This window comes from Canis lupus, chromosome 8 (assembly GCF_011100685.1).
Source record: "Canis lupus familiaris isolate Mischka breed German Shepherd chromosome 8, alternate assembly UU_Cfam_GSD_1.0, whole genome shotgun sequence".
Taxonomy (NCBI): Eukaryota; Metazoa; Chordata; class Mammalia; order Carnivora; family Canidae; genus Canis; species Canis lupus.
The window spans coordinates 49,622,017-49,634,184 of NC_049229.1; the positions used below are offsets into that span (position 1 = coordinate 49,622,017).

General features: G+C 51.2%; 1 protein-coding gene and 2 long non-coding RNA genes across 4 annotated transcripts in view; 1 reads left to right on the forward strand and 2 right to left on the reverse strand.

The window, feature by feature from the left end:
• Positions 1 to 235: 235 nt before the first annotated feature.
• Positions 236 to 5,251, reverse strand: LOC119873005. Its single transcript, XR_005362902.1, has 3 exons — positions 4,816 to 5,251; positions 4,158 to 4,270; positions 236 to 841 (listed from the first exon to the last, which is right to left on the reverse strand). It is a non-coding gene; the product is annotated as an uncharacterized LOC119873005 (long non-coding RNA).
• Positions 5,252 to 5,384: 133 nt separating this feature from the next.
• On the reverse strand, positions 5,385 to 10,113 carry LOC119872906. Its single transcript, XR_005363567.1, has 3 exons — positions 9,533 to 10,113; positions 7,242 to 7,371; positions 5,385 to 5,439 (listed from the first exon to the last, which is right to left on the reverse strand). It is a non-coding gene; the product is annotated as an uncharacterized LOC119872906 (long non-coding RNA).
• ESRRB (estrogen related receptor beta) overlaps positions 5,907 to 12,168 on the forward strand; it is a 114,421-nt gene continuing 108,159 nt past the window's right edge. The window contains exon 1 of one of the 2 annotated variants that reach the window (XM_038545354.1): positions 5,907 to 6,199. Coding sequence is in view for 1 of the 2 variants with exons in the window: in XM_038545352.1 (XP_038401280.1) it covers positions 10,730 to 10,779 (50 nt within the window). In the remaining variant the exon portion in view is untranslated. Of the gene's footprint in view, positions 6,200 to 10,573; positions 10,780 to 12,168 lie in introns of those variants that run through there. The other variant, XM_038545352.1, reaches the window with a different exon arrangement.

Genomic DNA, 12,168 nt, shown 5'->3' on the forward strand with positions numbered 1-12,168 from the left:
TTGGCATCATTCCGTAAAATCAGTTGGTTTCTTCCCCAATGTTACACTCCTCACATTTTCTCCCTCCAGCACTGTGAGCACAGCCATCCTGATTTGACAGAACTTCTCTATTAGGAATGAACATGTGGGGATCCCTGGGTGGCTCAGCGGTTTACTGCCTGTCTTCGGCCCGGAATGTGATCCTGAAGTTCTGGGATTGAGTTCCACTTCAGGCTCCCCTGCATAGAGCCTGCTTCTCCCCCTGCCTGTGTCTCTACCTTTCTCCCTTTCTATGTCTCTCATAAATAAATAAATAAAATCTTAAAAAAAAAAAAAAAAAAGGAATGAACATGTGTTGGCTAAATATATAAACATGGGGATAGGTTGGCCTTTAGTGACTTCCCAGAGGCTGTGTTCCTAAAGTCCTCTTACCCATCAGTTGATTGGACCTAAGCACTATTTTCCCAGTTACCCACTGCACCTTGGTTCTCAGGCTGACTTATGAAAGCTTCTTATTTTGTCATAGGATGCAGCATTGGTATGGACGCTGTGAAGGTGACATGGAATAGACAGACAGCACAGGTTTTGGGGTGAGCCAGAACTGGGTTCTAATCTCAGATTGTCTTCTGGCTTTTCACACTTTCAGAGCTTCAGTTTTTCTCTTCAATAGATAAAATGAGACGGATGATATGCACCGCAGGTGTAAGGTGGGCTCGATGGCCATATGTGAGGGCAAGGTGGCAGGCCAATGCTGAGCACCTGGCACAGAGTGGGTGCTCAGTACCTGTCCAACCCCATAGCCCTGTTCACTCCTGGTCGTTGAGCCTGGAGCCTCCTAGTAGAGTTGGCATTCTCCAATGAACTATGAAAGAGAGGGAAAGAATTAAAATGTTACAATACTAGTGATGGACCAAAACAGGGCATCAACCAGGGAATAATGAATAAGAAATAGAATTTCTGTCTTCATTGCTGGGATTTGGTAAAAGGCAGAACTATTCAACTGGAGAGGAATGAAGTAGATGGGGGCATGGTGAAGATGCTGAGGGGATTTGGGAGCTCCTGGATGGTTGTCACTGATCTGTTTGGATATGAGTTCCCTTAAAACTATCTTAAGGAAATGTGGACTTTGGTCTTTTTCTGTTTCTCAGGATGGCTAGCCCAGCAGGGGATGGGCTGAAACAAGGAACAATCAGACAAAAGGAGGGATGGTGGGCAGACCTTGAATATTTGACACCTGGACCCACTCTTCTCTGTGCAACAAAATTATCCTTAGTATAATCATGGAATAACTAATAGCATTATTTTCCCGATTTGTTAACTTTAAAAACAAACCATAACACTATAGAACACCAAAGATGTTCTACACCAAAGATATGATGCAAACCCAGTGAAACTTGTCACGTGAGGACTATTCTTGAACTAACAAATATCACAACGCATAGTTCCCTTACACGCCTTCAAATGTTAAATGCAAACGAAAACTCCAAGTGGTCACATAGAAGAAAAGGACTGAAGCACTTCAAGTGACTTCTCAGTCTTTTTTTTTTTTTAAAGATTTTTATTTATTTATTTATTTGATAGAGAAAGTGCACAAGCAGGAGAAGCAGCAGAAGCAGACTCCCTGCAGAGTAGGGAGACTGCCGTGCTGGGGTGGGGGGATCATGACGTGAGCCAAAGGTGGATGCTTAACTGACTGAGGCACCCAGGTGTCCCCCTCCTCTTTTTAAACTTTCTCTGCCTTTAGAATCTCTGCCACTGTCATCATTTCTTTTAAATCCACCCGTCGAAAACAGGATTGGCATAGCACCACAGACACTCAGACACCCTTGCACTTTCTGTGACTGTGAACAATTGTGAACCCCACTAGGAATTACTCTTGAGGACCACCCACCTGCTGCCGTAGCCAAGTACAGCTAAGTCAGTGTGTGTGTGGCTGACTTTGTAACTTCTACACGGAATACAATTTGTATTGAAAACTAGGTAAAGAAAATATGCTAATTTGGAATTTACATATATTATTAAAATGCAACAGCAATCACAACTCAGACCAACAAGAAATTTTCTCAGGGAGAAGAATTTTTCACAGACATTATTTTGACTTGCTGGAGTAAGGTGATGACACAAAGTAGCTTTTACTCAGCTTTACTCTTGTTTTTACATCTCTATAGATGATGACCCTCTTACTATTTGCATTCAAGGTGGCCTGTTGCCATTGGTCTACCACGTTGGTAACCCAACAGCCATTCCTGCTGCCTCTTCTAACAGAAGTGGATTCGATTAGTTTGTCACTGAATACTAATGTAGCCAGGAAAAGTGAGTCTCCCCTCAGCTTCAGGGAGTGAATGTATTTGAAACCAATCATGGTGATCCATTCCTTCTCTGACAGTGATGGGTTTGGGGTGAGCACATGCCTGGATTCTGGCCAAGAAGATGTGAGGCCAAGTTGGCTGGCCTAGGGATGAGGAATTCTTAGGAGAGATTTTCCTCTGGGCTAAAAGCAAATCAAAACCACCAAGGGAAAAGCAAACTAATGACATCAAGATTTTTTAAAAGTCATAAAGGTCAATATTTTCCCCCCAACATAAGCACACATATGCACACCCTCCCTTCCTGGAGTTGGACACAGTTAGATGAGAAAGGGATACTGACACCCCAAGAAATATCCTTCCACTGTGAGGGAATGAGGCGAGGGTAAAAGCCAATATGCCAAAGGTGGCAGACCAAAAAGGCGAAACCACCTGCCCCTGGAATTTTGCTGTGTGAGATTGTAGACCCCGTCCACCTGAAGCCATTGGACTCTTCTGGTGCTTGAAGCCAAAAGTCCCTTAGAGTTGGGGGAGGTGTATGAGGGGCGAGGATGGTCACCTGACAAGTAGCTGAGCTCAGTATGAAGAAAACCAGGGAAAGGGAGAGCGTCATATGTACTGGGCCTCCTGAGTATGGAAGAAGAAAGAAAGGTGAGTGGGGGAGGGGGAGGGTTGGTTAGCTCCAGATGACACCATTCACCTGATCATTTTGGCAGCCGAATCAGAAGCATAATGTCTAAGTGGATGGTGAGTGGGTGGGTGGAACAGAGTCCATGTGGGCCTTTGTAACCTGGAGGGTCTGTAACTCATGTAGAGACGAGCCATAGCAATCCAGGGATCATTGTGCTCGTTATGCTCCCTCTCCTCTCACCAAGGAAAGGGGTAGTAGATAATAAAATAGTTTAAATTGAGAGAACGTCAGTGACCCTAAACCATTTGCTGACTGTCTTTATCTGAGCCCCAGTCCCCTAGAAAACAGAGCCTGAGGCAAGCATTAAAACGCTGACACTTCATTTGGAAGGCGCAAGCCCAGGGAAGCTAGAAGGAGGAAGTGAGGTGAAGGCTGATGCCAAGCAGTGTGGCATGGTGTGCTGCTATGCTGGCTGCCATTTCCTACCCAGCCTCAGAGAGACTTTGAGGGTTTCTTGGCACTCCTGTCTTTTGTAGAAGGTTTAAACAAAGAAATTACAGCATGAAACAGCAGACAGCATAAAAACTGAGGAATTCAGAGAGCTACCCCCTGTACTTCTAGGGTGCATTAGGTGGCCCCTCAGTGGGCCAGGTTTCATGCACTGGAAGTAGAGGGGGAACAGCCTGAGTGGGCTGCTGACCAAGAGAGAGAAAGGGAGGTGGTTGAGGAAATGGAGACAGTCCCTACAGAAAGAGAGAGAGAGAGAGAGAGAGAGAGATGGTGTCTGGACCCAAGCCTTTGCCCTGCAAACCCATCCCTCCTCATCCCGAGCTTGTCCCTCTTCGTGCGGGGCTCAGACACCTGCGGGAGGCCTTTGACACCTTCTCCAGCCCTCTCCAAGTCCTTTCCATATCACCTTTCCAGTCTGCCTTCGAAGCAAGTCCCTGAAGGCTGAGCATAAAATTCCATTTGTGCTTTTAGTAAAGGAGAGTAAAGAGGAATTATTGCTGCTCCTTGCTCGGCTGGGTTTTGTAGAATTACCCCAAAGCAGTGTTTGTCATGCCATTGAGCTGGAGGCCCATGCTTAATATGCTATCTGTTCTGACCCCAGATGTCTCTCTGCATCGCTGCCCTCCCGCCAGCTCTCCTGTGGGCCGGCTCACTCTAGGGTCACTGCTGACAAGTGTGTTACCGGTGTTTATCCATATTAAATCTTGTATCGTTGACTGCCTTTTACCCACCCCTGTAAACTCAATTTGGTTCTTCTGCAGTTTCCCTTCTTGCCTTGTCTTGTCCTTCTCTGGAAGGCAAACCCTCCTAAGTCAGGAGTTCTACCGAAGCTTCACATTCCCAACTGTTGATGAAGAATAAAGATGTTAGCGAATGTTCTGCTACAGAGCTCGGGCCTTCATCGGGAATTGCTACTGACCCGTTTGTAATTACGCCATTCAGAGTTCACCAATGGGACTGGTTTCATTACGGTATACATTTGTGAAGGTAGTGGTTGGGCGGCACTTTCCCATATAAGAACACAGGTAAAAGCTATCATCTCAATCATGTTTTATACAGCGAGAGCACTTTACAGTTTATAAACCATGTACATTTGATTTTTTTCCTCAAACCTAAAAGCATTTGCTGTTTTTTCCCCTCTCTCCATAAAGCATTTTATTAGAGCAAAAATAAAATGCATTTTATTCTGAAAAAATAATGAAATCAGAAGCTCCACCTTAATTGAGCCATTAGGAAATGAAAACACATTTGAATGTTCTCAGTTTTGAATCTGGTGTCGTTAATGCTGGGGAGACAAGCTTAGCCAACATGTTTCTTTGTTCCCACTTAATACTAACCCTTGACATGTGTGTGGTACTTTAGAATTCATTTTCCCAAAGTTTCACGTACCTTATGATTTCTCTAGGAAAAGTATTCTTGAGAATAGAAATATGCGCGGAAGCATAATTTGTGAGTTGCAAAGCAAACTGTTCATTCTTTCTGTGGTCCGTGTTGACCAGGAGGTTTTTGCAGTTAAAACTACCAACAACCACAGAAGGTGTCTTTTTTTCCCAACAATGGGACCCTAGAAACAAACCGTGGATTCGACTATTCAAAACCAATTCTGTTGTATACTTACATTGATGAAAAAGTCACAAGAAATTGGATGATAAATTAATATGTGACACAGATGAAAATAAGGTCAAAGTTCTTTGTTATAAGTAAAAACCCCACATGCACTGTAATGGAAAATATTTAATTAGATCATTCATTCAATCAATAGCTAGTTATTCAATGCCTCTTAGGTCCCAGGTACTATCAAGGCATATTCTCTGTGTCTGCCCCCCACTCCTCCTCCTCCTCCTTTCCCCCCCCAGAAATTTGGCAGAGGACAAAGCTATCACATTCCTGATGTGTTCCTATTCTCCTGCCAGTCAGAAGGGAAAAAGATCTTTGTTTCTTTGGAGAGACCTATCTCACCTTTCTCATCTCCCCAACTTGCCTGTTCGCTGTAGTTGCCATCTCACATAGGACCTGCGGGAAGAAGGAATCTTTTTGGTAGGCAGAGAACTTTAATATACTATTCAGCTGTGTTGGTGAGAATGGGATCTTGAGACTTAGAGAAAAAAAATGAATACGGGAGCTTCGAAATATCTGGAAGCAATTCCAAGACCCCCGGTAGGGATTTCTGATCATGAAATGGATGGTGGTGGTGAGAGGAAACCCAAGCATTTACTCATCCAAGACATCTCCTTCATACTTTATCTTTGGTGTCATGGCGGCAGCGCTAATATACACGAGCCTTCTTGCCCCAATAATGGGCCATTACAGCTTCAGGAAAAGCCATCATGTTTCCGCAGCATTTATCTGTCAGCAGGAGACTATTATGGGAGCACAAGCCCACATTGTATTAGCGTTATCAGTTAATTATGATCCTTGGGACATGTGCCAGCCAATGGGCTGACGGTCTGCTGACCACCACTCAGGAATATAACCCCACACCCCAAATCCAGGCATGTGAGAAGAGAGGGGGCCCAAAGAGGTATGTGGCTGGGGACATTTTCCCTGGCCAGGAGTCCATGATCAGTGGAAATGGCCTGATCAGTGATGTACCCAGGGATGCACAGGTTAGGCTCGCGGTCTAGGCCAGGCCCACCTTAGTCACCGTGGATGGTCAATGGATGCACTTCCTGGACTCGCCTTCCCCAGCCCTTTCTCTGGGGTGGATCGGAAACAGGCTTGGATTGTGACTCAGACACTTCTACGGAGACATCTTCTCCTTCCCGGGCCATTGGTAAGGCGTGGCTACCTGCCTTGTGTGTTTCCCAATCATCTCGCCTGGAAGTGTGGGTTCGGGGAATATGAAGGTGAAGCACTAGGGTGGCATCACCAAACAACCAGTGTCCTACATTCACTCCACTTAAGGAGTCTGTGGCCCACTCTTCAAAAATTCTTGTTGGTTCTTATCTTTTACTAATGAAGCCATCAGGTCCTCCACTCTCCCGGGGCCCATGCTGAGCTCACCAGCTCCTGCTAAGTCACCCCGCCTAAAAGATGGGGAAAGCCTCTGCTTATGGTGGGTACAGGACAACACACCACAGGGAGGGGTGCTCAGATTCTTTCAAGAATCTGAGAGACACTGCTTGCTGCTGCCTTATGTGTGTAGAAATGACTGGTGTCAGGGGAGGCTGCCACGAGAGGGGGAAGGTACCACCAAGCCTAGGTTCTGCTAACGGTGGAGATTTTCACCAGGCCAGTGGCAAGGGCTGCTGGGAGGGGTGGGGGGAGAGCTGCGGAGATCATGGCAAGGCCACTCCGGTGGCTATCAAGGTCCAGGTATAGGCACAAGGACAGCCCATTTTAAGGACTCAGCCAGACTGGGGTGGAAGAGAGCCGATGGTCAGTGTGGATCCGTGTTCAGCTATCCTTGACACACTTGGTTGTTTTTTGTACCTGGAGGAGCAGAGTGGGCCAGGCTGTGTCTGGGTATGTTTTCCCACTTATCTGCCAGCTGGAGCATTTCTCATGGTGGGACAGCAGGTCAGGAAATTGGTGTCCACCAACCAAGCAGTGCTTCCTTTTTCTCCCAGGAAACCATGTGGGGACACAGCAGCCTGGTCCCCATCATCTATCAGGCGGAAGTATGTATGGAGGGTGTTGCCGATGGCAATGTCCTTGTTTGGCTTCATATTCCTTAGCAAAGAGCAAGGAATATGAAGGGAGGAATGGGGAGGGAAAGTGAAGGGAGGGAGAGGAATGGGAGGGAAAGTGAAGGGACGTGTGTACAAAGGTTTGGGAGTTGATAAGTAGAAATCCAGGCATCAAAGATAGGATACCTTGCCAGTTATTCACTGGGTGACCTTGTGTAGGTCAGTTCTCCACACAGGGAAATTTCTAAGTTTCCTTATTCGTAAAGTCCGATGATGGTTCTCAGTGATTCTCCAAGCCCCTCCCAGCTGTAAGGTTCTGTAAATGTAATAAATATCTATTTAAAGGAGTTTGTTGCAAGAACAAAGTGATTGCTGTCCCCATACACCATTCACAATTACTTTGTCTAATACCTTTCGTCCCAGTTCCCCTTGGCTGGCATGCCTATCTGGGGGTGCCAGTATTGGGACACAAGATAGTAAAGGGGTGGGTGGCTTAGAGCTTGGGGCTCAGGGTGGATTACAAACGGCACCTGCTCTGGGTGAGCGGTGCCACTACGAAATAACTGGTTGAATGAATTTCAGGGTTGGAGGCACCCAAGTCCCCCTCACCCACTCATTCTACCTCCACCCCTACCCCACCACCCCCACCTTCGTGTTCTGGAGAAGAGACACCTTGGTAAGATCACACAGAGACGTCAGGAACAGATCGTGGGGTCTTTTGCACTCCGGATGGCACTGCCATCTCTCCAGGTAGAGGCATGGGACCAGCCTCTGGCTTGGGGGAAAGAACCCCATCCTCTGTGAGCTGGGTGAGGACAGAGTGGAGAAAGACTGGTCCCATGAACAATGTGGGACCCCATGGGGTTTGCCTGGAGAACCACAGGAAAAGCTGGCCCTGCCAGGCTAGATCAGGTCACCGGTCCCCTAGCTGGCCTGCCCTCTTCTCCCCTCCAGCTGGGTCTACCCCGCTCTCTTGCCAAGAAGGGAGAGAGAAAGAACTCTGCCCCTAGGCTATCGGTGAGGCAGCTGGACAAGCCCTATGGAGAAGGAAGCAGGTCTCAGGACCTCATTCCCTCCCTGGGGCCCAGTCAGCTATACCCAGAGAGAAGCCCTCAGTTACTTTCCTCCTTCTGCCTTGGATGCGGGCAGTGATTGTGTGTGAGCGGTAGCCTAGCTTTGAAAGCAACAAAACCTCCTATTTTCCCTCATTTGCCCCCAGCGGCTCTGAATCCACTGACCCGGGCTGTGAAGTTGTCTTTCTTTTCAGGTTCTATCAAGTGTGTTCTGTCTCTAGTTAAAAATGGTGCACCCACACAGAGCAAGGAGCCACGGACCCCATACAACCTAACCCCCTTCTGGTGCGGCCAGCCTGTCCCCCAGCAGGCCCTACCACGCCGCCCCAAATTGCCACGCTTCTATTCATTCAACAAAATAGTTATCAAGCAGCTGCTCTGTACCCAACACCATTAAGCACTGGGGATTCTCTGGGAAACAAAAAGAGACATGGTCCCTTACCCTCATAGGGTTTATAATCTAGTGGGGGGTGGGTGTTTCTCATATGGATCCATATATAATCCCGCCTGAATAGCAGGGCTGGCCAGGAGGCAGCGAGTTCTAGGTAGCAGGTACAAACACTGAGGGTAGTAGTATGGCACGGGCTGAGGAGGGGCACAGAGGGACACACGGCCGTCTGTCCTGCAAGGCCTTCCCTTGGGGGGCCTCTTTCCCAACTGCAACAAAGGCACACTTGGGTGCTGTGTGCTTGGAGAAGGGGTTTCAGGAGGCTGGACAGGATCCAGAGAAAGCAGTCACTGAGGTCTTGGCAAGACACGGTGGTTGTGTAGAGGCCACAGTTAATGAAAGAGTCTCCGCACCCTGTCTCTAATACAACCAAGTACCTATGTGATTAAAAAAAAAAAAAATCCGGGGCTGCTGGGGGTTCTGCTGACAGAGCAGACATCTTCATCCATCTCTCTGTGAGATGCCTGCCTGAGCCCCGAGCCTGGAGAATCCCATGCGTTCGTTCCTCCACTTCAGCACATATGAAAAATCTCAGCTCCGTTTCCCAGCCTGCACGCGCTTGCATTTATCCAAGTCAAGTATCATCTGTGGCCCTGCTGCCCAAGCCCCAGCCCCTCCGGGCGCCTGGCCCCTCCCGGGCTTTCTCACCAGCCTCCCTGCTTTTATTCCTGAAATGCTTGAATACTGCCTGCAGTTACACTCCATTTAGACCTTATTTTGATGATAAAATTATGTCTTTCCCCCCCCTACCGCTCATTGTCTTCTGTAGAATGTAGGAGAATAAGGTGGTGGTCTCTCCTGAGGGCATCCCGCCTCCCAGCCACAACCCCCCTCCTTTAAATAATTCTATACCTATCTGCTCCCCACACTCATTTGAACCATCAAATTATTATCTCTGGGGCTGGCACATCTCAAAAGATGAAAAGCCCCAGAAGAAGGACTGGGGCATAACTTACAGCTTGTTTTGGTACCCGTGGCAGCCCGTCACATTCAGGTTCCTGGAGGCAGCAGCAGACAGGGACACAGGTGTGTTTGTAGCTGGGGATTCAGGTGTGTATGCTGAAGCGTCTGGTTGCGGGGCCTCCAAGTTCATGTGGCAGGTAAGTTGGTTGTTTTAACCACAACTGTATTTTCCTAAGCAGACAGGGATTTATTTGCCCACGTCTGCGTCCTCAGTACATTTCTGAGAGTTGCCAATGACGAGCGTCATTTTCTACATCTAGAGAGCAGTTTTATGGATGCACGTCCTGCGTCCAGCCGTAGGAGCGCAGTTCAGGACCAACTGGCCCAGGTGATGCGGTGGGAAGGGAATCTGTGCCTCTCCTGCTCTGACTACGCCTCACCTGCCGCTCTGACCCTTTGCACTTCTGTGCACCAAGCACAGGGCTTGAGGCCGGGAATTCCCAAGGCCCTGGCCTCCACCGGGTGTGACAGTGGAGGAATGTGACTCCTTTTTAATTTGCAAGACAGACCCATTCTAAAGGGCTGGGAGAGACAGAGAGAGAGAGAGAGAGAGAGAGAGAGAGAGAGATTGAGAGGTGAGTTTGCTAGGCCTGCCGGTTAAAGGACAGGATGCAGGTGGGGGTAATATGTAAACAGCACATCTGTCAACCCCCCAGTCCCACTAGCCAGTTGGACAATTTTTTTCTTTTCTTCCATGGCGAGAGGACAGGCCTTGTGGCTCTCCCGCTCAGTCCTCTTACTCCTCAGGAGGTGGGGACCTCGCCCGAGCGTCTGGTTCCATTGAAGTCTCCCCGGCTCCCCCCCCTCCCCCCACCCCTGCTCGAGTCTGTCACTTTAAGTCCAGCCCCTGAGAGATAGCCAATAGGAGCCAAACCATACATCAGTCTCCCAGCCTTAAAGCTACAGTAGGGCTAGTGGGCTCCAAGTCGCGGTGCCCGAGCCGCCTCCACGGCGTCGCGTCCCCTGTGCCCGCCCGCGCGTGTGCATGAGTGGGAGCGCGGGGCTGTGCGCAGCTCGGGCTCGGCCGCCTGCCGCCCTCGCGCCCCGCCACGGCGCTTGCTCCCACTCTGCCTTCTCCCGCGCCCGGTGCCCCTGCCCGGGCTCGCACCTCGCCCGTGCCCTTCACTCGCTCTTCCGCCCGACTGCCCCGCCGCCGTTCTCCACCAACTGGGAATGCTAAGACGGGACTGATGGACGTGTCAGAACTCTGCATCCCGGACCCCCTCGGCTACCACAACCAGTAGGTGCTCAGTTTTGCGGTCCGGGGGGCGGGGGTGTCGGTCCGTCTGCCCTTCTTGCCTGTCCGGCTGTCTCCGTCCTGGGTGTCGCAGTTCTCCTTCTAGGCATTTTGGAAGTGGCAGGAATCCCGGGGGCGCTCGGGGGGGACGTCGGGGGAGGGAGGGAGAGGGGGCCGCACGCTTCCTGGGTTTCCTTCTCGCGGTGGGGGTGGGGGTGGGGATGGGGATGGGGATGGGGGTAAACCCGCCACTAACTTTTCCCGCACCCCCTTTTACTAAACCCTTACTTTTGGGTAAGAGCCGCGCCTTCCCATTCGCTCTTTCTCTCCGCTCTTCCCCCGCGGCGAGAAAAATATTTGAGTTTCTGTGGACTAGGGAGGAGCCAGCCCGGCACAGGTGCGCGGATGTCGCAAGGATGTCCCAAGGATGTCCCGTCCCGTCCCGTCCGAGAAAGCCTCCTCGGGGGAGTCCTTAGGACTTGAATGTCGATTTCCGTGCTGGGAAACCAAAGATGGTCGGGGCGACGGGGGCGAGCTCCAACGGGCGGCGCGGGCTGGGGAACTGCAGGCGCCGCGGTCCCGGAGGGGCGCCCCGAGGTGCGCACGGCCCGGCCCGGGGCGCAGCGCGCTCCGCACGCCCCGCCGGGGGCCCCCGCATGCCGCCGGGGGTGGGGCCCGCCGGAGCGGGGCTGCGGGCGGAGGCAAAGTTGGCTCGCGGCTTTGGGGAGGCTGCGTGCGGCGGAGCTGGCGGGGTGGTGTCCGCGCCCCCCGGGGCACCGTAGCGCTCGCGGCGCGGGAGCCCCGGGTTGTCCGAGCGGCGTGGGCGGCGGCGGCGGCGGCGGCGGCGGCGGGAGCTGCGGGACCTCGACTCCCAGGCCCCGCGGGTGGCGGGGTCCGGCGGCGCGCTGGGCGCTCACGCGGGGGAAAGTGGAGAACCGATCCCGCGACCGGCGTGTCCAGCCCGGGCTCCCCGGGGTCCTGCCCGCGCCCCCCGCGGTTTCCCCGGCGAGGGCCCCCGCGCGCGTCGCCGCACCTGCTCGGGGACCCGCCTCGCTCTCCCCGCCGGCTCCCCTCGTGCCGCCGCGCTCGGGGCCGGGGTCCCGCGTCCGTGTGCCGGCGCGCGCGGAGGGGACGCTCGGAAGGCTCGCAGGGGTAAGAAAATGGGAACTCCGGGTCTCCCGGACCTGCCTAACTTCGTGCTCTTCTTCCTCTTTTTTTTTTTTTATTCTTTTTCCTGAAGCAAACTAAACTACCAAAGTCAGTGCTGGCTCCGCCACCCTTTCATTTGGTACCCCACCTCCCCCCGCCCCCCCAAGGAACCACGACATCCCTGCAATAAACGCTCTGGATAATGTGGGGTTCCAGCAAGTGTGCTTAAACCCCTCCTGGCTG